This window comes from Gadus macrocephalus, chromosome 4 (genome assembly GCF_031168955.1).
Source record: "Gadus macrocephalus chromosome 4, ASM3116895v1".
Taxonomy (NCBI): Eukaryota; Metazoa; Chordata; class Actinopteri; order Gadiformes; family Gadidae; genus Gadus; species Gadus macrocephalus.
The window spans coordinates 11,494,777-11,518,698 of NC_082385.1; the positions used below are offsets into that span (position 1 = coordinate 11,494,777).

At 46.3% G+C, this 23,922-nt stretch overlaps 1 protein-coding gene across 4 annotated transcripts in view; it reads right to left on the bottom strand.

The window, feature by feature from the left end:
* Window positions 1-4,014: 4,014 nt before the first annotated feature.
* Window positions 4,015-23,922, bottom strand: part of LOC132456046 (patatin-like phospholipase domain-containing protein 7) — a 32,867-nt gene continuing 12,959 nt past the window's right edge. For 3 of the 4 annotated variants that reach the window (XM_060050204.1, XM_060050202.1, XM_060050205.1), the window contains 17 exons: window positions 21,804-21,917; window positions 21,208-21,274; window positions 20,495-20,617; window positions 20,015-20,078; window positions 19,583-19,751; window positions 16,324-16,506; window positions 15,579-15,697; window positions 13,707-13,863; window positions 13,264-13,380; window positions 12,498-12,567; window positions 12,046-12,162; window positions 10,502-10,650; window positions 9,788-9,940; window positions 9,304-9,423; window positions 8,639-8,723; window positions 7,589-7,726; window positions 4,015-5,763 (listed from right to left, as the gene is read on the bottom strand). In XM_060050204.1, the coding sequence (XP_059906187.1) occupies window positions 7,599-7,726; window positions 8,639-8,723; window positions 9,304-9,423; window positions 9,788-9,940; window positions 10,502-10,650; window positions 12,046-12,162; window positions 12,498-12,567; window positions 13,264-13,380; window positions 13,707-13,863; window positions 15,579-15,697; window positions 16,324-16,506; window positions 19,583-19,751; window positions 20,015-20,078; window positions 20,495-20,617; window positions 21,208-21,274; window positions 21,804-21,917 (1,935 nt within the window). In that variant the 3' untranslated portion in view covers window positions 4,015-5,763; window positions 7,589-7,598. The other variant, XM_060050206.1, reaches the window with a different exon arrangement.

The window sequence follows — 23,922 nt, forward strand, 5'->3', positions numbered from 1 at the left end:
GGCAAAGCAATTCTCTGTTCAGACTGCCTTACAGCTGATATTTGAAGAGACAGAGGGTTTTGATGGTGATGCAGAGGAAATAGTTTCAGAAAGTGAGGATAACATTTCAGAGTTTGAAGAGGAGGATGAGCATCTGCCAGCTCCAAAACGTAAAAGAGCCTCAGGACTAGCCCTTCAGCAGCCAGGACAAGCCTGCGAGCAGCAAGCCCCAGGACCATCCCGTGAGCAGGCAGGACCAGCCCGCAAGCAGCCAGCCCCAGGACCATCCCGTGAGCAGCCAGGACCAGCCCGCGAGCAGCCAACCCCAGGACCAACCCGCGAGCAGCCAACCCCAGGACCAACCCGCAAGCAGCCAGCCCCAGGAACAACCCGCAAGCAGCGGACCAGCCCGTCAGCCAAAAAGAAACGCTGTGAAGTGTGTGGACCCATGATGGACAGAAAAACACAATATACATGCAACCAGTGCAAAAAATACATATGCAATACACACACAGTGAGACTCTGCCCCTCATGTGTGGTATTGTCTGATATACGTATAATGGCCGTGTTCAAAGGCTTTAATGTGTTGTTCAGACAGATGTTATTGAGTATGTTTCAATTTCTAATGATGTTGATTATTTCCCATGAGTTATGCCTGTTTTATGAGGCATTTCCTTATTTTGTTGCATTTTAATGCAAAAAGAAACAAAAACGAGTGGCACCTCTATTCATAAATGTGATTTAACAAAGGTAAAGTGAACAAATTTAACATATGTGTTGTTTATATTACTTGCAATTGGGATGAAGTAACCATCTGGTGAGTATTTAAAAAAAAAAGCTTGAGTATGTTGAATTAAAAGGCAATGGGTCCACCAGACCCAGCAGCACCTCCTGTGTAACAAAAACACAAACACCCTATGAGGGTTAAAAAAGCACACACGCACACTCACACACACACACACACACACACACACACACACACACACACACACACACACACACACACACACACACACACACACACACACAGACACACACACACACACACACACACACACACACACACACACACACACACACACACACAAACACAATGTTATGATAATGATAACAACATAGATCTAGCAAGGGAGATTGTATTAGGAATGTGTTTCAGCTGGCAGAATATCCCAAGCTCAACGCAGTGTGGCTAATGAAGTCCCTCAGTGCAGTGCCCATGGTACACAACGGCGTGGAAGTATATTTACATCTTTAAAGAAGAATCCTAGGATGCTCCGGAACTACATAATGCAATTCTGGAAGATCATTGGTGATGTGTGTGGAAGAAACAAAATAACATGGTTTAAACCTAATCTTAAAGATTGCATGTTTAATCTGGACCATCTAAAAATGGGTTTCCCATACATGGTTAAGACTAGTTTTCGAGAATCCTGGTCAGAGGCAGGATTCACTTCCGATGAGTGGACGCAGGCTTCCAGATTGCCTGGTAAACCAAAGAAACATGGATTTTCCAGACAATTCTGATTAAGCTGAGATAAAAAGAAGATAATGAGACTAAAATCCCAGATGGATAATTAGGAAAGAGCCACAAAGACCTCCGGCGAGGACACAGAGAAAGGGCCAGATTAACACACCAAAACCAAACCAACTCGATGACTTTGATGGAGGTAACGGTGGAGAAAAGACAAGGAGGAAGGAGAATCTTCCGAACGGGAACACTGCCGCTTGGAATGCACCAGTTTCCAAACGGCAAGGAATGTTTCAGTACCGTCCGTGGTCCGCTGTTTGGGGAACAGTTTGGCGACCCACCTGTGAGCTATAATTCTAACGCTGTCCCCTCCGAAGTAATGTCCTACTTACCCATTTAACTCTTTTTTTCTTGCCCCCGTTTTCCTCCCATTGCTGCTATTAAAGTCATGGCAAAACGAACCAATGGGCCGGGCGCAGATCAGCGCTCATGGATTGATTAGTACACATTACAGTAGGCCTATATGTATAATATACAGGCTCACGTCACGCGTCATTACACACGACCTTGAAACATCCTTCAGTCGGCGGCTCAAACGCTTGAACCTTGCGTACCCCGCCCCCACGATCAGTCTCTAAATCGATTCTAAGACCTGTCGCTGCTCTGGAGGGGGCGTCATGCCAACACCCCACCCACTGTCAACACCCCCCCCCCCCCCCCCCCCCTAACGCCCACACAGACCTACCGCCCCGGTCTAAACCCCTTCATTCACAGCACCTAAGCCTTAACCAAGTGCTCAGTCTCATTCTGCCGGCCTTCACCTCGTCCACTGCCTAACCCCCGTTACCTTTTTCTTTCTCAATCCTTGACTATTATCTCCTCCCTCTTCTTTTGTATTGATCCGTTCTAGCCTTGTTTTCAATTTCTTTCTCTCGCCATCTCTGTTTGTCTCCATCCCTCTTGCTCTCTCCTTCACTCTCTCTCTCTCGCTTTCTCCCGCTCTGCCACACTCAATCTCTCACTCTCTCTTTCTCACTCTCCCCCTTCCTCCCTCTCTCTCCCACTTTCTCTCTCTCCCCCTTCCTCAGACTCTCCATCCCTCCCTCCCTCCCTCCCTCTCCCCAAATCCCCTCCTGGATGCTCATTAATTAGTTGATGAAACTCCCCTATCCTCAGGAGAGCCAAGCATGTAAAAAAAAAAAACTCATTACAGCACACATCAGTAGGCAGGGGGATTAATCACCTGTGTGCATGTGAGTACGCACACGTGTGTTTTCCTAAGCAGGCCTACAGGCGTCGTAGATCTTCTATCCTCAGTCGTCAACCAAACAGCTCCAGTTCAGTAGCAGCCTTCTCCAGCCCCACAGAGCTGCCATATGACTCCCAGGTTCTGCTGACGGCCTTCACTGGAAAGTCACCCAGCGGTCCGGAACAGCCACTTTGTAAAATAATACAATGCTGTAAAGACTTCAAAACAAATATTCATTTTTTGGCAGAAGCATTTCTTCCCCAAACGCAGACTGTGAGCATAAGTACCGTTGTGTCATGTGAATATTAATACCGGGGTGCATGAACTGCCTTTTAGATGACAAAAGAAACAAAGATAATTATACATTTCAAAGTCCCCTTTATAACCTTTTTTCATTTGATTGACTAGAATGGGCACTTACACAGGTACACATGCCTTCATAATGGATTCATATTGTGTAAATATCACACTTTTTAAGGTCACAGTGTTGATATTAATTTGTCTAAGATTTGCACTGGGCTCGGGTGTCCATCTAAACACCACATTATAACCACCAGTCTAGCAGGATTGACATAATTAAGTTTACTACTACTACTACTACTACTACATTGTCACACTGCTAGAATCCGGGTAACTGTTCATTACATTTTGGTAAAAGCTCACTAATTGATCCATTTCCTGCAGCCCAAGGAAAAGCCATTTGTCAGATGTTTTAATCTTTTGTTTTAAGTCTTACAATGCTGTGACATGAGTGTATAGCATTTAAGCATGGGTTACACCGGCAGGAATGGAACCCCAAACCCAGGGCAGTGCTAATACCTTGCTCTACCAGTGGGGAATTGAACCCCCAACCCTGGCAGTATTAATGCCTCGATCAACATGTTGGGCTAGATAGGACCACATTATGTGGAAAATTGATGCAGTAATACTGCATGCATTGGGATCTTGCTAAACGACCAATAGCCAAACACACCACAAAGGAACAGGAACGAGAGGTTATATAGAGGTAAACACATGTAGGACACCTTCAGCTAGTTCAAGTAGAGAGCAACGAGGAATACGAGAGTTGTCTAAAAGGTTTTAATCAACCACGAGTGACAGTATTTTGGCAAATCCCACTCCGATTTCACTTTGAAAGTAACATTTTCTAGGCACCATTAAAATGATTAGCTGGACGACGTCATTCCCAGTCAAAGAAAGTACTGTCATTTTCTGTTGACCTAGCAGTAAAAACATCTCCTTGATGTCCACCCTTGTGTTGTTTTATGACATACATGACCTTTACCATTACTCTAATTAAAATAAAGACAGAATGCAATTCACGTGAAACTACAAGAGTACAAAGGGCGGTTTATTAGAAAGTTTACACGCACAGGCATATTAGTAAACTTTAGTCAAGTCAAGTTTAACTCATGAGTGAAACGTAAGCCACTTAAGGCACAGTAATGGAAGTAGTGGCTAGTGGTTGTCGTTGAAGGCGTTCACAAGTTCACAGGGATATCAAACAAACACTGACCACACAATGAATCTTTTACCTCATCCTGTTCTTTTTTTAACACATATATGTAAATCGACGTACAATCAAAATAATCATTCGTACAGTTGGATAGATTCATTGTTCTGGTTTGAGTACTGCCCATATAAAATAAGCATTGACACCTAAAAACACTGTCAACTAAATCGCAAACCAATGGGAGAAGAGTTCTCTTCACTGACTCTTGTTCATTGGCCCTTTCCTAAATGTTGAGTAATGCTGGTCGTCTCTAAGTAACTGAGTTCAGGCTGCCGTCGCCACACTGTATCTGGTAATGCATTACATGTTGAAATGTATGGATTTAACAGCCCCCTATGAGTGTTTGGAAGTCTAGCAGGGGGGTTTTCAGTATAAAGAGACTCCATTACCCATAAGGCACTTTGGTGCTTCCATTTTTCTTTCTGGTGCCTGGCAGGATTTACCACATCCTTGGATGACAGAGACGTGTGGTGGCTTGGACACGCCTGCTCACACATAAAGCTGTGAGCAAGCTTTAATTGTGTCTATTCCTTAGCATTTCCTTTCGTCTGTTTGCTTATAATTACTCTACCAGACTTGCTGAGAATATGACTGGGTGGCAGGCATTTGAAGTTTTCAACATTGACCTTATCATAAAAATGTGTCATTCTCAGGGATCCATTTAACGTACTTTGCATTGAGAAGGCAGTAGTGGTAGTGGTGTGTAAGTAAGAGCAGACATGTTATTCATTAGCCCAGTCATACATGATTATCCAATTATGTTAATTACAATACTAATTTAGGTTAAATACAAATCATACACATATACTGCATATATATATATATATATATATATATATATATATATATAGTTAGTTGCATTTGGAATCATGATCAAATGTTTGGTTATGCATGACACAAAACATTGTCCATTTATGGGCATATGGCTACTAAATTTAATAAAAAAATACGGAATAAAGGAGTCTTTCTCGGTAGGCTTCAACAGAAGTGAAGAAGATCAACTGAGATGTACAAAGTGCACAACATATCTCGTAGGATTCTTCAGAATAAACTAAAATGTGTGCGTTGAAATGAATGTGGGCCACAGTCAGTGGCCATCTTGGCTCTAAACACGTGGTGACTTCTCCTCGTCTCATCGCTCTTCTCCCGAAGCAGTGAAATACGCTCTGGTTGTGCTTGCAATACGTGCACAGACAAAGGGAATGCCTCGCTGATTCTACATTAACAGAGGTTTTTGGTTTTCTGCAAAGGAATTGCTTCTTTGAGCTCCTACCACATGTCTACCACGAGCAAAAGAGTGTAAAATAAATAAAAACAAAAAGAGCCTGATCAGAAGACGTGGCCTAATCGTGCCACACCACACACACACACACACAGACATGTGCGTGGCTGTGGGATTGTCTATTAGGTAGGATCGGTTGTGAATCTCGCCGAGCCGCTCTTCCCGGGACCGGAGTGTTTAGGGATCATTGATCATCTGATAGGAGGCAAGGCAGGGGTGAGGTGATTTTCGAAGGCCTCAGGGGGGGCTGTGCTGCGGCCCGCCTCTTCCTCCTGGGGATTAAGACCAGATTAACGGGTTTCAAGTTGAAAGAAAGTGGGGTGAGGGGGGGAGGGGTTAGATTGAGTTCAAATGGCATCACACTAATTACACATCAGGTAGCGCACACCGCAATCACGGACGATAAATCCATTCACAGAGCATCGTTTAACCGCTTAATTAAAAAGTCTGTCTATTTTAAGGGGCTCGCGTCTCCCCGCTGAAACTATTCGTAATCGTTATAACAGTTTCGAAATGAGGAACAGTGGACGTCGTGGATTCAAGATGGCCGCCTGAACGGTTGATCGAACCACTGCTTGGTATTTAATAGGTGTGACACACACACACACACACACACACACACACACACACACACACACACACACACACACACACACACACACACACACACACACACACACACACACACACACACACACACACACACACACACGCACAAATTAATCTTCTGGATGATGGGGAAAAGCAAGGCAGGTTTAGCCATTTGGTCTCATCATGTGTCTGGGCATTGTGTGTGTGTTAAATTGAGAATGGCAGAAATATGATCAACGATTAACCTGACTCTTCCCTGGCCACCACAGAGAATTAATTTGGTTGTCTTAGTTTGCCAGCTGAAATCAATTTAACTACCGTGATTGGTTTAACACCGACCAATCAGTTTGGGCGAGCAATTCTGCTGGGGAATAATATCGGAAAGCGCTAGCCTTGTCTCGTTAAGGCACCTGTGTCTCGTTAAGGCACAGCTCATGAGACAGAAGGCCACAGTGCTGTGGAATAATTTTATATAAGGGAGGTCGCTGCCCCAAATAGCCAGACGGGTCATTTCTCTGGTGTTGAAGGCTGAACTTTGCGTGAACAAACCTCCCCTCTACATCGTATAATGTTTGTATTCATGGTTCATCAATCATGTAGCAGTTTGGAAAATTCTCAATCTTCAGTCACATTAAGTGATGTTTAACAGCCCGCCAAAGTTAAATGCATTCAGCCAAGAATGGCTGGAAGGAAGAGGGTATCTAATTAGAATTTGATAGCTAAACACCATTGAGAACGCAGTTTTCTAACGTACCATACCGAGGCCTGGGGCCTCTGTAAGTACAACGCGGTCAGTATTGCCAGGATCAGACCACAGAACATCCATGTCCTTCATGACGGGCACCACGTCTAATTAGACAAACATTGCATCATAAGATCTTGCCATTGCATCCAATCTCCACGTTGGGCCGCGAAACATTGCGTTTTCACGACCTAGCATTCGAGTTCACCTGAAATCAGGGAGGACGGATCAATATATAAATCATCAACCTCAGTTTATGCGTCGTAGGAATTGTCTTGACAACATGACCACGGTCAAAAGAATCAAAGGCGCTAGATTTCACATATGGGCATCGTAGCTCGTCCCAGACACCACAATCGTAATCTGTCGACACGGGTTAGGACAGCCCCATCTGACCTCTAAATTCATAATAACCAGCGACACTGAAAGGTCGTCTGTGATGGAAAAACGGTTGGGAAACGTGATGAATTTGTGCAATCTGGTCCCGGCAAGAAGTTTGGAGCACTGTGGCCCCTGTGATCAAACCTGGTCAGTAGAGTGTATAGAGCAGTGTGGGGCCCCTGAAGGACAACATGGTCAGTAGAGTGTATAGAGCAGTGTGGGGCCCCTGAAGGACAACATGGTCAGTAGAGTGTATAGAGCAGTGTGGGGCCCCTGAAGGACAACATGGTCAGTAGAGTGTATAGAGCAGTGTGGGGCCCCTGAAGGACAACATGGTCAGTAGAGTGTAAAGAGCAGAGTGGGCCCCGGGCCCTCGGTCGTACCCCAGTGAGTTCAGCACCCGGTGACTGCCGCGTCCTGCCCCTGTGTGTGCTCCCCGCTCTGGAAGTGCTGCTGCTCTGGGTCAGACAGAGGGCTCTCCATCGCCTCCTCGTCATAGTCAGTTTGGAAGTCTGACTCCTCTACAATGAGGAGAAGGAGGAGGAGGGGGAGGGGGAGGAGGAGAGACCAGGAGTGACCAGGAGAGACCAGGAGAGACCAGTGGCAGAGGCAGGGACAGGAAAAGGTGTAAAAGACAAACAAGAGGTGGATGAGTTGAGTGACACCAATTGTAAATAGTTAAACCATGAATAAAAAAAGATTTTCCCTTTCCTTGTTAAGAAATGACAAAGACAGCAGTGAGTTGATTGTGAGTCGACAGACTTAATTAATTTTAGATCCAATTTGTACCTGTATATCCAAACCGTACCTATTGACCCATCGCCATATGATGATGATCAGAGGAAGCAGCTACTAACGCCGGACTCGTGTGTGTGTGTGTGTGTGTGTGTGTGTGTGTGTGTGTGTGTGTGTGTGTGTGTGTGTGTGTGTGTGTGTGTGTGTGTGTGTGTGTGTGTGTGTGTGTGTGTGTGTGTGTGTGTGTGTGTGTGTGTGTGTGTGTGTATCGGACTATCAGCCCATGGTCAAACAGCCGTGACTAACACGCCTCGAACAACAATCTCTGCTAAGAAATCCAATTTCATCTCTGTGAAACACCGCTCAATGTCTAATAGAATAAGAAAAGAGAAAGCCTCTCTTCAAAAACAATGCAAACTAGGGCCAAGGAAAGAAGGTGGCATGATACTAGGCCGTGCGTGAGAGGGAAGAGACCGAACACCAAGCACTGCGAATAACACAAACAAGTCAGTCAAGGTTGAGGGTGTGTATATGTTTTGAGAAATCATACATAGATGTGCGTGATGCCTCAGAAAAAATAGATATTCGGTGTGTGTGTGTGTGTGTGTGTGTGTGTGTGTGTGTGTGTGTGTGTGTGTGTGTGTGTGTGTGTGTGTGTGTGTGTGTGTGTGTGTGTGTGTGTGTGTGTGTGTGTGTACCGTCGACGAGGGAGGGTTTTGTAGGCTCTATGCGGGACACGATCTCTGCCAGGTCAGTGAAGGAAGCGTTAGGACACGTCACAATCTGTGTACACACACACACACACACACACACACACACACACACACACACACACACAAACACACACACACACACAAACACAAACCCACACACAAAGACTTCATTCAAAATCAAGCTAAACATCAGCTCATTTATTGACACATATTTGGATTATGCACAAAATGGCCGTTAAAATCCAAATTCTGTGATCTGTTCCTAATCCTAATCATATTCATGTCTATCCTGTTCCTTATGTTCTTAATCATCTTCATGTACTTCATTTTCTTCATGTTCCTTATGTTCCCTAAGTTCCTAATCAACTTCATGTTCTTCATGTTTTTCATGTTCCTTAGATTCCTAATCATCTTCTTGTTCACGTTCATTTCAAATGGTTCATTTTCTCACAATGTGAGTTTCGTTTCGGTGCACGATTTGGTTTATTCTTAGACTTAATTTGTAAGACAGGAGTATAACCCCCCCTCCCACAAAAAAATGACAAAAAACGTACATCAATTGACAAATGCAACTAAATTGAAATCGACCTTAGGTGCGGTTCTCTAAATCCAGTAAATTAACTCAATGTGAGGGGAAGAGAGCTCCTTACGTTGCTCTTGCTCTGGGTGTTGTGGAAGTCCTCCAGGTGTCTGTCCTTCATCATCTTCTGCACCACCCCGCTGCGGCTCCACACGTCGAACACCGTCTTCCCGTGCTGGTAGCCCACCTCCTGGACCACACAGTGAGGAGGAACACGCTCGGTCAGACGGTAAGTTCCCATTTCAGACATTGTATTGGACAACACTGATAATGATAACGCTAATAAGGCTAACACTAAAAAGGCTAATTATAACACTAATAATGCAAACACTAATAAGGCTAATGATAATAATGCTAATGATGCTAATCCTAACGGTAATAATACTAGTTCTAAGGCTAATAATGCTAACACTAATATTGGTAGTGTTAATAAAGATAACGGAAATAAGGCTAATTCTAACGATAATAGTGCTGAAAATGCTAAAGCTACCTATTCTAATGATAACATTGGATTCAGAAGTAAGAAGAAACCCTGCATCGGGCCACGGACTCACGGCTATCTCGTCAAACTTCCCAAACTCCAGTGTGCGGTAGCGGTCGATGGGAGGCCTGATGTACTCGCAGTAGTCGCTGTTCTTCACCAGCTCCAGCTGACGCACGCAGCACACGTAGGCCAGCCGCGTCTGGATCTCTGCCATGTTCAACACCTACCACAACCCAGGGAGTCAACACTCTGGAGAACCCATTAGGGCCTGTACAACCTTCTACAGGCCGTTCGTTACATCATTTCAGTTGGGGGAATGATGGTGAAATATGTACTCATTACAAGGTCTGTGAACACCAATTCCAAGTTTTTGGGATTGAACTAGCAACAGAAGTAATAGTTATAGGCCTACGTAGATGGATGATCGCGGTTTAGATTACTCCGGTTACAAAGTTATATCTGACAAGGATATATGTAATAAAAATACACTCATTTTCATGCTGCACAAATAGCTGACATTAGCTTGGCAAAGTGCTGATTTAACACAATCTGATTTCCAGACATTACAGCGTAACATCACAACCTGTCATGTGAACCGACGGCTGGGGCCGATCGTATGATGTATGATAATGTACGAGTACGTGACCAACGCAGACACATCAGCGTTTAAACGCATTAGCCTGATGACAGTCCCCCCTGTATAAAACCTATAGAGAATGACCCACAGATTGACAGTCTGAATGCTTCCCCCCCCCACACACACCGCACAACACCTGACCCGTACCTTGACCTTCTCTGCCAGGGGGTTGAGGCGTTTCCATAGCAGCCACCATCCAGAGAGCGAGTCTCCATAATTAGTCAGGTTGGTTTCATCCTGGCTGCCCACGTCGATGGCGATCACCACCTTGGCCCCCATGGAGCGAGCCACATCGGCTGGAAATAACACACCAGGTCAGCAGTCCGTCTGTCCATAAGTCCATCCATCCGCCATCCTACAGACGTATCCGACCTTCCACACGTCTGAAATTCATCCTTCCTTCCATTCATCCATCTGCTGTTCGTCTATACATCCATCTTCTGCCCATCCATCCATCCATCCTCTGCCCATCCATCCATCCATCTTCTGCCCATCCATCCATTCATCCTCTGCCCATCCATCCATCCGTCCATCCTGGATTGCAACTCACAACCGTTTCGAGAGGGGAGCCAGAGAAACCATTAAATGAACGAGGGTTTTAGTCGTTATGGGATACAGGCCAATATTTCTAGAGAGGTTCAGAGGTCACGAGTTAAGTAGCCTCTTTGGACGGTGCTAAAATGTGGCCATTTCTCTGGAGTTAAACGCTGCCATTCCTCCGTGACCCGCGTTGCCTCATCCCTTCACTGCTCTGATCCGACACTTAAAATACAGAACTCAAGGTCACCTTTCCAAAAAAGAGAACAACAACCAGACAGATTTGATTATTTTGACCTTCATTGATTCTAAATGGCAGTGTTGGATGGAGTACAATGCATTTTAACTAAATTAAAAAGAGGAAAAGAGAACTTGGAAAGAAAGAAAAGAAAGACAATATGAAATGGGCGCCATGTCACATTGTGCTTAAAATATACTTTAAAGGCACACTGTGTAACATTTTAAGTCATTTATTACCTCAAATCAACATATTCATTCATAAATAAGTCCTCATTGGTGTAAAATGATCTCTGCCAAAAATCGCACTTATCCTCCTGAGCGAAGAATAATTAATATGTAGTTACATAGGATGGGTAAGCTTCATGGAGGCTTCCATGTTCTTCCGGTCTATGAACTGCCGAGAGGGACAAAGAGCACTACGTGGTACAGGAAATGCAACCGCGTTTTCACTCTGAGCCAGCGTGAATGATGACTGAAATAATTCACTATCTTGCTCGAGGAGTAATTACTCATGCAACATTAGCTTACACTAATGATTCACTGCAGTTTGAAATTTGTTTGAAATAACGAACCTCATCATCACTCGAATGACTCGCTGAGGTAGTATTGGATGTCATGACACAGCTTCTTGGCACATACTGCCCACCGTAGTTTTTCAACAAGCGAGCATTCTTAGTTTGAATGCAATATACCATTGTACCACTAGTTGGGAGTAATTTTTACACAGTGTCCCTTTAAAAAAATAATAATTATATAAATAAAATAAATAGATATTTAAATGTAACCCTGATTCTGCCGTTTCCAGGAACAACTCCATGCACCACAATAATGAATGAACTCGACTTTAAAGTACGCGGCAGTTTGGTAGAAGATGGATACATCTTAATATCTGAATGGAACTGACTGAAGAGTACCTGGGAGGTTGTTGATGTAGCCCCCGTCCATCAGCAGGTGTCCGTCTTTAGGGTCGCACAGGGGGGGCAGGTACCCCGACAGGGACATGCTGGCCCGGACGTAGCGCCACAGAGAACCTGGAATAATGGAGGATTATGTAGAAATATTTCATAGATTGAAGATTCGATAATAAAGAAAGTTTTAATAAATGTACAGGATTTCACAATATAGATACATCTATAATACATTAGTCATTCCTTGTTGAAGGATGGATGGATTACAATTAAAAAAGAAGCAGTATGTTAAAAACATAAATCATAGTTTCGTGCCGTTTCTGGGCTATAAAAAGAGATTCACACAACATCGCTGTCATGGTAACCGAGTGTTGAGCAGAACATGAAGATGCTGGCAAACTTGCTGGCCACACCAAGAGTTTAACACAACACTTTGAACCAGATACTGCATCCCTTACCGTCAGTGTGCACTCTCATGGCAGAGGCTGTGATGTCCGTGGTAATGTTGAAATATGGGATCCAAAGGTCCTGTGTAGACGATTGATCAAACGTGTGCACACACACACACACACACACACACACACACACACACACACACACACACACACACACACACACACACACACACACACACACACACACACACACACACACACACACACACACACACACACACACACACACACACAATTAACCTACTTCTCCCCCCGTGCAATTAGAATGATGTATCCTCTCCCGTTATGCAGTACAAACAATCAGGCCAGCCGTGGGCCAGGCCTTCCATCCAATATGCTGGCAGGGGTGCAGCTTAGGGGAAGGAGAATAATATACGGGCCACATAATTCACTTCACTTTGTCATGGTTTACTCCTTACATAATGCACCACTCTCTACACTCAATAATTCTCGCTGCCTTTGGTATAGTGTAAATTAAAAGTCTGCACTCTCCATTACTCCCTGCTTAACCTCTCACAGTAATCATTGAGTGTTTCACCGCAAGGAATTCACTTGGACTTTTCTATAATCAAATATATATATGATATATTTTATACTCCATACTTTTAATAGAGAACATTAAATGTAAATATTGTCAAAAATAAGGTGAATGATGTCTCAATCATGACTCATACCAACAAGGTTTAAGAGCATATCAGTCTCCACTCTCCCGACAAGGGGGGATTAAGCACCCTCCAGGACACATCGTCTGAGGACAGGACTCGCGTACCTCGATCTGCTTTAGCTTGAACACCTTGCTGATGCCCGAGTTGAAGGCTGCCCCAGAGAACATGGACGTGATCGGGTACGTCAGATCCAGAACTTTCTTGAAGACCGACGTCATCTCCTGCAGCACATGAATGAATCCATACGCAGATCGATGTCAGTGCAAAGTTATGTTTGGAAATCTAATTTAGGATGATGGACATGCAGATATTTTCTGTTGTATCTTCATTTTAGGTCAATCTTTTAGCCATTTGTTCGATTATGTGCCTTTCTTCCAGAACATAAATTACAAAAAAAAATCTGATTACAGTTATGGAAAGACTCTTTCCATTTACTTGCGATGGAAATAATGCTTCAGCAAGGGAAAGCTTTTCTACCTTTCCCTCACAACCTTTTTGTATTTGGCTTAGACAAGACACAACGGAGCCACTTTCCCTGCCCCCTCACCATGGCCCACTCCCTGGCCCTCATCCGCATGCGACTGTGGCTCCGGTCCTCAGCATAGAGCGCCCCCATCAGGGAGCCGATGGAAGTGCCCCCTATCAGGTCCACCGGGATGCCCGCCTCGCTGACTGCACGCATTATCCCCACCTGGGAACAGCCCCTGGAGAGCACAGAGGCGGCGGTCAGGTGGGTTAGCCTCGGGGTGCCGTTCAGATCTCTCTCTTCAGATCAGACTCTCCTTGCTCCCGTGGACCCTTCACCCCGCAAAAGGTTTGATGCTAGGTCCAATCAGCACTCCGTGGGGGGAGTTTCAGTCCATGACAAACATGGACAGCAGCAGCCCCCCTGTTTTTTTTATTTTTAATAATGGCAAGTGTAGTGATCAAAACTGTTTTATTCGAAGTAGTCTGAATACCAAATGTGGAAGTCCTCCCCGGAAGGCTTTGCTAATATGAGAAAAGGATTTTGCTTCACTTCCAACTGGATTTGTCAGGGGTTCTTGATTTTGTTTATCATACAATGGCAAGCATTGTTTTTGGTAAGCATACAATGTACAGTGCCATTACGACAGAAGGCACTAAGCTGAACTCCACCCTTCTGTTCTAGTTACCTCCAGGTCCAATACCATCAATCACCACTTTATTATCATGATACGTGGCCTTCCTTGGGTCACCATTTGGTGCAATAATATATATTCATCCAAAACCGACTCTTATGTCCTCTAACCCGATCTCATTTGGGTCACCTAGCAACCACGTGGGCAGTTGCTACGCTCGGATGCGGAGCGGCGAGATCGGCTCTCAACGTTTTTTCCTCTTCGTCGATTCGCCATTAGAATAATGAGACGAGGAGTCTTACTTCGCAGTCGTCACACACGCACGGACACCCCCCGGTCTGCGCGTGTGTGAGCTGAGCCAGCATCATTAAGGCCTGTCTTTATCATGTAAATGAATAGTTGTGACAATACTTTGATGCCAGTCATTATGCTGGCAGCCCCGTCTAATGATGTGTCCCTATGATATTTTCCCAAAGTATGATGGTGGAAGGTTCCAGGCCAAGATCTTCAGATTAGGGATCATCAATCCCATTAAGTCGATTTTTTATTGAATCGCTGATCCCTCAAACGTCTGAACGGTAGTTCTGCTCTAATTTGGTGGCAAACAGGGCTGGACGGGTGTGCCAGGTATACAGAGATCTAAGCAATAAAACAGCACAGTGATTTTTCCAGAGACAAAGATAAAGCCAGAGATGCAATAGTGCTGAATTTTGGCGAAACCGTTGCAGTCATTAAGCAAAACCTTCCCTGCACATTTCTGTTCCACTTTTAACATCGTTATAGAGTCGATTTCATACACTAAACGGTTTCCGTTGCCCTGTTGATCACTCCCCTTTCCTTAAGCTCAGCCATTTTTCAGCAACGCTGCGTTGATTGGACCTAGAGTATTTCAACAGGCTCTGGGCCGTCCAAGAGACAGAACGCCACCTTGGCAGATACGGACGGTCTCACGATGCACAGAAATGTTGGAAGCATTTGAACTTTAGGTCAGTAGTGCCGTACACAACGTCATTAGCATGATCATTACTGGATTTAGATTTGTGTCTTATCTGAAGTGTTTAAGATTTTATATTCAACAAACAGCATTGTAGAATACTTATCTAGATCTAATCATTGGCGTGTAACTGTGGTATCAGCGGGATAAACCACACTGGAGGGGGGGGGGGGGGGGGTTCTGTTATTGGAGCGTATATACTGTGGCGTTGGTAAGCAAGCCGTCGCGACACACCGCCCTACCCACCGCCATACATTCGTCCCCATTAAGGAGCCCCATCATGGTTTAGTCCCAGCATGACGCCACTGGTATTGATCCAGCCTACCTGGCCCCTCCTCCCCCCAGGATGATGGCAATGGCGTTGCCCGTGAGGACGCGGGCTAGGCGGGAGAAGTCTGAATGTCTGTCAGCGGGCTTCTGGAACACCCTCTGGTACATCTCCCTCTGGGGCCGGGAGGAGGCAGGAGAACAAGGAGACAGAGGGGAGAGAGTGTGTGATGGGGGGATAAAGCACCGGGACTGAATTGTAAGTGGCACACACTATGCATATATGTTACATAATATATATACCGGTCTCACTTGAAAAGCTATGTAAATGTAATGAATTTATACACATTTAATTATTTGTATCTATACAAATATGACTTCAGCCCTTTCCTTCATGCCAGTCCAGTAAATGGTAAATGGACTGCATTTATAAAGCGTTAAATATATAGCGCGTTCCTAACCAGTGGCCAATCAAATTACTCTACAATATTGCCTAAAATTGACCCATTTATGCACACATGCACACACACCGACAGCGGTGTCAACCTTGCATGGCGACAGCCAGCCCGTCTGGAGCAGCTTTGGTTAGGTGTCTTGCTCAGGGACACTTCGACCCGCCAACCCACTCCACCTCCTGAGCCACACGCCGTCCACATACACACGTACACACACACACACACACACACACACACACACACACACACACACACACACACACACACACACACACACACACACACACACACACACACACACACACACACACACACACACACACACACACACACCCATCCGCCGCCTACCAGCTTGGGCAGGCTCCTCTTGGAGAAGACCCTGCGGGGGCAGGAGAGGTGGTGGTGCCTGGAGATCCAGCTGCGCATGTTGAGCCAGTGGACGGTGCCGGTGGGCGGGGGCCCGTCCTCGCGGTGCAGCAGGACCAGCTGCTTCTGAGCCCGCACGGCGCTGCGCTCCAGCATGCGCTCCAGCTAGCGCGGAGGAACGGCGAAACCCCCCCGGAGAAAACCATGCGTGAGGGACGGTGTTTGAGACCGCATCCCTCAAGGGGATGTTTTGAGGAAAAAAAACGTATAAAAAAAATACACAAGGAAATGGATTTTTAATATCTTAAAAGGTGACATGTTGTATCACCAGGTGTTAGTTTGATTGGCCGTTACAAGCCGTTTTGAAAATCTGCCTCTTCTGACATCACAAGTGAGCGTGTCCACCTAGATGTATGACGGATAGGTGTGCAACGTTTGCTACAGTCCACTGGGTACTGGCTGGTAGACTGATCTATCCAGCACACATCTAGGTGGACAGGCCCACTTCTGATGACAGAAGATGCAGATTTTCAGAACGACCTTGTAATGGCTAATCACACTCACAACTGGTGGCATAACATGTCCCCTTTAAAAACGTCTTATGTTCACAGGGATCCTAACTGAGCGATGGGTTTGATGTGGACAGGCCGCTCTGGGCCGTTTCTAGACCAAACCTTAGGCGACGTCATCACGTGGACGTGGTCAGATGGACGACGGCTCAGCCGACCAGCCTACCCAGCTGATCCTCCATCGTGTGTCTGAGGTGGACACGCCCCACGAAATGGCTAATCGGCGGCATAATAGACGCCCTTTAAGGGTCAATGTAACTGTAGGACGGCGAGAAGGGCCGGGGGCAAAGAGAGAAGTGAGTCATCCTGAACGCTCCTTTCTAAGCTCCTCTCCAGCCCATCGTCGTGTGCTAGCGGGCGTCAGTGCTCAGTCCAGCCTCTCCCCCCTTAAACAAAGAGCTGCAGACACACTCATCGCTCTTTGAAACCTGAGCGGCTACAACTTAAACCCTTGATCATATTACATTTACAAGGATGGACCTGGGCACTGTTCGGAGTGGATTGCTTTGTTGTTCTTTCTGCCCTGGTGCAGCGCCAGTGCTGCGGCGTTTGGTGGCTGTGTTGTGGTCATACATCAGGATGTGGTCCTGTGGTTTGAGACCAATCTGCCACGCGAGTCTGACTGCTGTGCGGTTACTGCCGACAGACTTGCATCTCACACCCGGGACGGCTTGAATGTGATAAAATAGCTCTGAATCAAGAATAGAGCTGCCTTTGTTCACACCTTCAGAATGAACTTGCCAAAAACTGTTGCGCCAAGCAGGAGTTTCTATTTCGATCGTCTTTTTCTTTGCCATTGAGTTTGTCGCCGTATTGTGTAAAAACAGTTCATAATAGGACAGATAGAACTTTTGCCTCCTTAACTTTGAGAGCAAGCTTATAAAGCATAAAATCCATGGAGCAACCAACAGATCCAGACCAGTTCATAGTAGAGATGAGAAAAACTCCAGTCTTGGGATTCTTTGCTTCTGCAATACGTATATGTATACATAATATGTATGTGTAAGGCCACATTCAATAAAGAAATAAAAAACCATAACATTTACAGATCTGCAATACGCTAGTATTGCAGTCCTTAGCATATATCTTGTGGGAGTCAGCAGGCCTGACTCTGCTAAATGTTCTAAGTGTTGGTTAGGAAAATTATGAATAGTAAAATATGAGTTTGTGAATGTGCGCGTGTGTGTGTGTGTGTGTGTGTGTGTGTGTGTGTGTGTGTGTGTGTGTGTGTGTGTGTGTGTGTGTGTGTGGACGTGTCTGTGACTTGGAAGATAATATCCACACAAAGCTATGACTCATTCTGTGCCCAAAAGAATATCGATCCTTATTTCCATTCCTCTCCTCATCTCCTGTTTAAAGTGAACACATTTCTCTTCCCTTCAATTTCCCCAGCCTCAGAGAAAACCACTTCCATTTGGTCAGTCGACCTGACCAAGCGGGCTTTTGTTGAACGGATTTTCTCTTCTCTCAACTTCCTCCATAATCTCCATCCTCCTTCATATTGCTCAGCCAATGTTTCTTCTCCCTGATTGCTCCAATTTCTAACACTCTCTCCCTGATTGGCCCAATGACCCAAGCCCCTTGACCCGCCTGCTTTGACGTGCACACCATGTGATCCAAACCACAATCACGCCCATATTTCAATGGTACCATAATCTCAACTCAAAATGTCCAACTGCCATCAGTTTCATTTCTCATTTCCCCACGGGCATGACGTCCACTTTGGCAGCTCTCCTGAGGACGAAGGGACGTGTGAAACTAAAACGTCCAGAGATTGTGTCCTCACTGAGGTTAGCACGCTCCGTCTGAGCTACAGTCCCCATGTTGACGTGAAACGTGGGGCTGGTTTTGGGAACACCAGCTTAGCACTTTAGAAGCCATGTCCCTCCCTCTGGACCACACGTGTCTGTAAGGACAAGGAGGAGGCAGAGCGGTGGCGGGCCATGCTCCAGGTGGAGGTCTGCAGGCAGCCTGCGGATATTGGGGGCAGCAACCCGGCCCCTACACCGACCAACCAGCCCCCCTGTTCTGAGTGTCCAGTGCAACACCCTCTTATCTCTGACCCCTGGGAAGTGACCCATCTACTCTGACACACAGACATCCATCCATCCCTCTGCTCCTCCCTCTATCCCCCCTCAGCCAACTAGGGACCTAGACCTCCCCCCACCTCCCCCTCTCCAACACCAGGGTCCTAGTCGTGCTCCCACCCCCCACTACGGCAGGGAACTGGTCCCCCCCCCCCCCCCCCCCCCACCAGGGTCCTGGTCCCCCCCCCCCCACCAGGGTCCTGGTCCCCCCCCCCCCCACCAGGGTCCTGGTCCCCCCACACCAGAGTCCTGGTCCCTCCCCCCCCCCCACCAGGGTCCTGGTCCCCCCACACCAGAGTCGTGGTCCCCCCACACCAGAGTCGTGGTCCCCCCCCCCCCCCCCACCAGGGTCCTGGTCCCCCCACACCAGGGTCCTGGTCGTCGTCGTCCCCACCAGGGTCCTGGCCCCCCCCCACCAGGGTCCTGCCCTCCCCCCCCCCCAGCAGAGTCCTGGTCCCCCCACACCAGGGTCCTGGTCCCCCCCCCCCCACCAGGGTCCTGGTCCCCCCCCTGGCCGTGCTCTCCCCCCCCCCCCCCCCCCACCACCACCACCAGGGTCCTGGCCTTGCTCTCCCCTCCCCTTACCTCCCCCACGGCGGGGTCCTGCTCCCCCAGACCCACGATGATGATGCAGTCGGCCTGGCGGATGCAGCGCTGGGTCCAGGGCGTGAGGCCGTTGTCCGTCTGGTAGAGGACGATGCGATGGATGTCTTCCTGCTGTCCCAGCCAGCTGGACAGACGGTACTCGTGGACGCTGAGGACAGACAGACAGAGGGTGAGTGTGAGTGTGCGCGCGCGCGCGAGCGTGTGTGCGCGCTCATGGTCGGCAGCTTATTAGAAAAGAAGAAAAGAATTGTAATTTGTATGCCGCTAAAGCACTCGAGTACCTGAAGTGAATGCAATAATAGAGCGAGAGAGAGAGAGAGCGAGAGAGCGAGACCTTAGACAACAGAGGGAACAAGGCCGCTACAGAAAGGGTATTCACGCACCACGCGTGAGGAATAACGACCATCTCACCTGTCCAGAGCGGCGGCCCCCAGACACTGCTTGATGCAATCACTGTTCAGCAGCAGAGTGGGACCTGCAACACACAGCGGTCAACCTGATCCCTCTGCACATGGCCTGGACCAACAACACCCGCCTTAATGTGCCGTGGTGCAGCGGCTTACCGTCAATTAGCCTCAATTAAACTAACCTGGTTCAATACATAATACATAATAATAATCGTGTACCGTAAAAGGGGCTAATGTTTGTGTATGTGCGTCCCTATGTGTGCGGAAGTTTCTACCTCGCCAGGCCAGCCGCAAACATCGGTCAAATCAGCTGGCAACTTCATCTTCCTCCTGGTCAACGTGCGTTGGACAAAAAGCCCTCTACAACTCAGATCTAAATCCGTCCTCTCTGACACCATAACCTGAATCCCCCCCCACGAGTACAGACGGTACGACCCCTATACAGTCTCCCGAACCCTAGGGTTGACCTCTGAGCGGGGCTCACCGATGGCCAGGAGGGCGAGCTGCAGCTCCAGGGTGAAGGCGGTGAGGGGGACCTCCTCGGACACGGGCAGCACCGTCACGGTGCAGAGGTTGGAGGCCTGGTTACCCGCGTCCAGGCTGCGGGCTGAGGGTAGCGCAGACACACACACAAATGTGCACACACGCGCACACACCCAGACAGACACACGCACACACATACACATGAATGCACACAGACACAGACACACGCGCACACACACACACAAACACACGCAGACACACACGCATGGATACACACCAACAAGCATGCACAGACACACACGCATGCACACAGACACACACGTGGATACAGACACAAACACACGCAGACACATACACAGACAGACACAGACACACAAAGACGGAAACAAGAACACACCCGCATGCACACAAAGTCGCACACACACACAAAGATAGACACACACATCATCGTGTTGGTTTACTGGGCTCTGACAAAATGAGCTAAACAAGGCGAGTGTGTCGACAGCCAGAAAGACAGAGGGAGAACAACACGTGCTGTTTTCTCTCCACTCGACCTTGATAGGAGGCCCCACAATGTACTGTTGACTTGACAAGAGACGGAGTGCCAGTGATTCTCCTCAGCGACCAGGGGTGTACACACGGCTGCACATCGGTATTCTGCAGCTAAATGTACAAACATCTATCACTTGACGATAAGAACGCATACACACACACCTGTCAGGGGGCCATTGACTTGCTGGAGGATTTTCTGGCCCAGTAAGTGAATCAGCCGGGTGACAACCTGAAATGCAAACAGTGCAGAATGTTATCGGCTCTACCGGCGTTTTCGTCCACAACGACAGAACAAGGAGCAACATAGGAAACAATGCTTTCAACCATGAAGCCCTAGTAAGGCCCTAGCCTTACTACTTTAGCTTTTTCTAATCAGTTATTTCTATACTGCACATACATGCAATTTTAAAATCATACACAAACCTTAAGCACCGCGACGGAAGGGAACTTATTTAGCATGCAATATTCTATTGATTATTTATTATTTATAAAATGAAAATGGCAAAGCGGACCGAGCAAGACTTCGATAAATTACCTCCTGCTGTCAATGATCAAACATTTATGATGAATTGTACAAAACGTATATTGTATGTTTTTTATAATTACGTTTTTTTTTCTTTTTTTTTTATAAAAGGTAAGTTCTCCAGACACAAGACCTGAGGTCCCGCCTACCTGAGGAACACCAGACCAACCCACCAGCTCCCCTGAGGTCCCGCCTCCCTGAGGAACACCAGACCAACCCACCAGCTACCGCCTACCTGAGGGAACTTCCTCTTGATGGAGCTCAGCGCTCCCTGCGGCAGCTTGGCCAGCTCAGAGTCCCGCACCGCGTGCACCGTTGTGGCTCGGTTCTGATTGGTCAGGGCCTCCACCTGGATCACAACACAACAGGTGTGAGCACGACGCCTGAGGAACGCCGATGCACTTGTGTGGTTCTGTTATTAAAAGACATCACTCAAATAAAGTGCCATCTGTGTTCCACTTGGCAGATGCTGATTTGATTAAATGTATTTAATATTGTACGTTTTCAAATAAATCTTGTTAGAATAAAGTAGGAGGCGTCCTGTTGCATCGGTCTTCTGCAGTACAAACTATATTCTAACAATTTGTTTTCCTTACACTGACAAGGACCAGAGGGAGAGGACAATACAATAATCACTTGAAGCAAATCAAATGACGTGTTGGAGTCAATGTGCTGGAGGAAAGGAGGGAAATGACACCAGCCCTAACTTCAGGACACTTTGGACCGAAATCAATACCAAGTAACAAATGCTGGAGACCACATTACTAATCATAACTAGAGATGTCCGATATTATCGGCCCGATATTAGCATAAAAATGTAATATCGGTATCGGATTTTTTTTGCCTTAAAACCGATAAAATATATATATTTATTTATTTATTTATTTTTTATAGCTCAAATACATGTTTTCAAAATTGTGCAGTACAGTGCACATTGTAATTGACTCATATTTGTGCATTTATTCAATTAAGGTTATTGAGTTTTAGTTAAAGAAACATACTGCTATGTTGCACATAGTTGTTCAGGTACAATGTTTTATCATTTGTGAAGTCAAGTTTGCCCTATTTGTTGTGGGCATTGTCAAGATTATCTCAGGGAGAGTGTAATCCAAACTGTTGTCTGAGACCATTAAAAATAAATAAATAAACATGGCACTTTTCCCTTAAATTAAGTTGAAGTATTTTTCTTATTTTGCACAGACAATGTTAACATTTGGAAAGCCTTGTTGCATTCAAGAATGCATCCAGTGGGGCATCACAATAACATTAAGCATGTTGTGTTAATTCCACAACAGGAGATATGTAATGTTACCTAAATTAGGTTTGAGGAAAAATAACCCAAATATCGACATCGGTATCGGCTGATATCGGAATCGAAAATTTAGAGTTGGACAATATCGCATATCGGATATCGGCAAAAAAGCCAATATCGGACATCCCTAATCATAACCCTACATTCACACGATTCTTCGATTTTTGTAACATCCATAAATATCCTCACACAGTCTGTGTCACGACACACAAAAAAACATGCGAAACCGAAACATCTGATCGAAACGGGGTGGAGCAATGACGTCAACAGAGGCTACATTTATCTCAAGAGTGCCATCCACCTTTCATAAACATCTTAATTTCCAGCGTCTCTGGCATTGGAACTGAGCCTCCGCGGTAACGGTAACCATGGCACCCGGATGCCAGTGCATTATTATTAGCATCCGTGCAGAGATGTAGAGCACATCAGCCGCCAGAGGGGAGGGTGAGGAATGGGGAATAGGCTTCAGCGTGGACTTTTGACAGGATGGACTTTCGCAACAGCTTTTAACGGTGTCATTGTTTTGCAAAGTTTAAGGTTATATCATATATAAACACAGCACACACACACACACACACACACACACACATACACACAAGTGTATACTTCTATTTATTCTCCACACGTGGTTTGAAGAGCCAGTGAACCCACTGTTTCAGTTGGAATTCGAACACTATGGGATAAAAAACAAAAGTTTGGACTGAGTTTTAGGAAAGAACCTCTTATCCCCATGGTTACGGCCCACGCCAACTTTATGATACTTTTTTAGTACCGTCGTTGTGTAACCGTTATCTGCGTTAAAAAATGCGCTGTTGTATATAAAATCCGCCACACACCGTAGCAGTACTATTTGGTTAAAGCAGAACTTTTGATCCAGAAGTTCTACTAAGTTATAACAGAACTTCTGATCCGGCAGTCCCACTGTGTGACCCTGCGTTCACACCAAAAGATGCAAAAAGTTGCCGAGCGTCGTGATCCCATTCAAAGTGAATGTAGAGACGCGTTGCTGCTTTGCTGCCGATGCATTTGCTGCCGAGAAAAC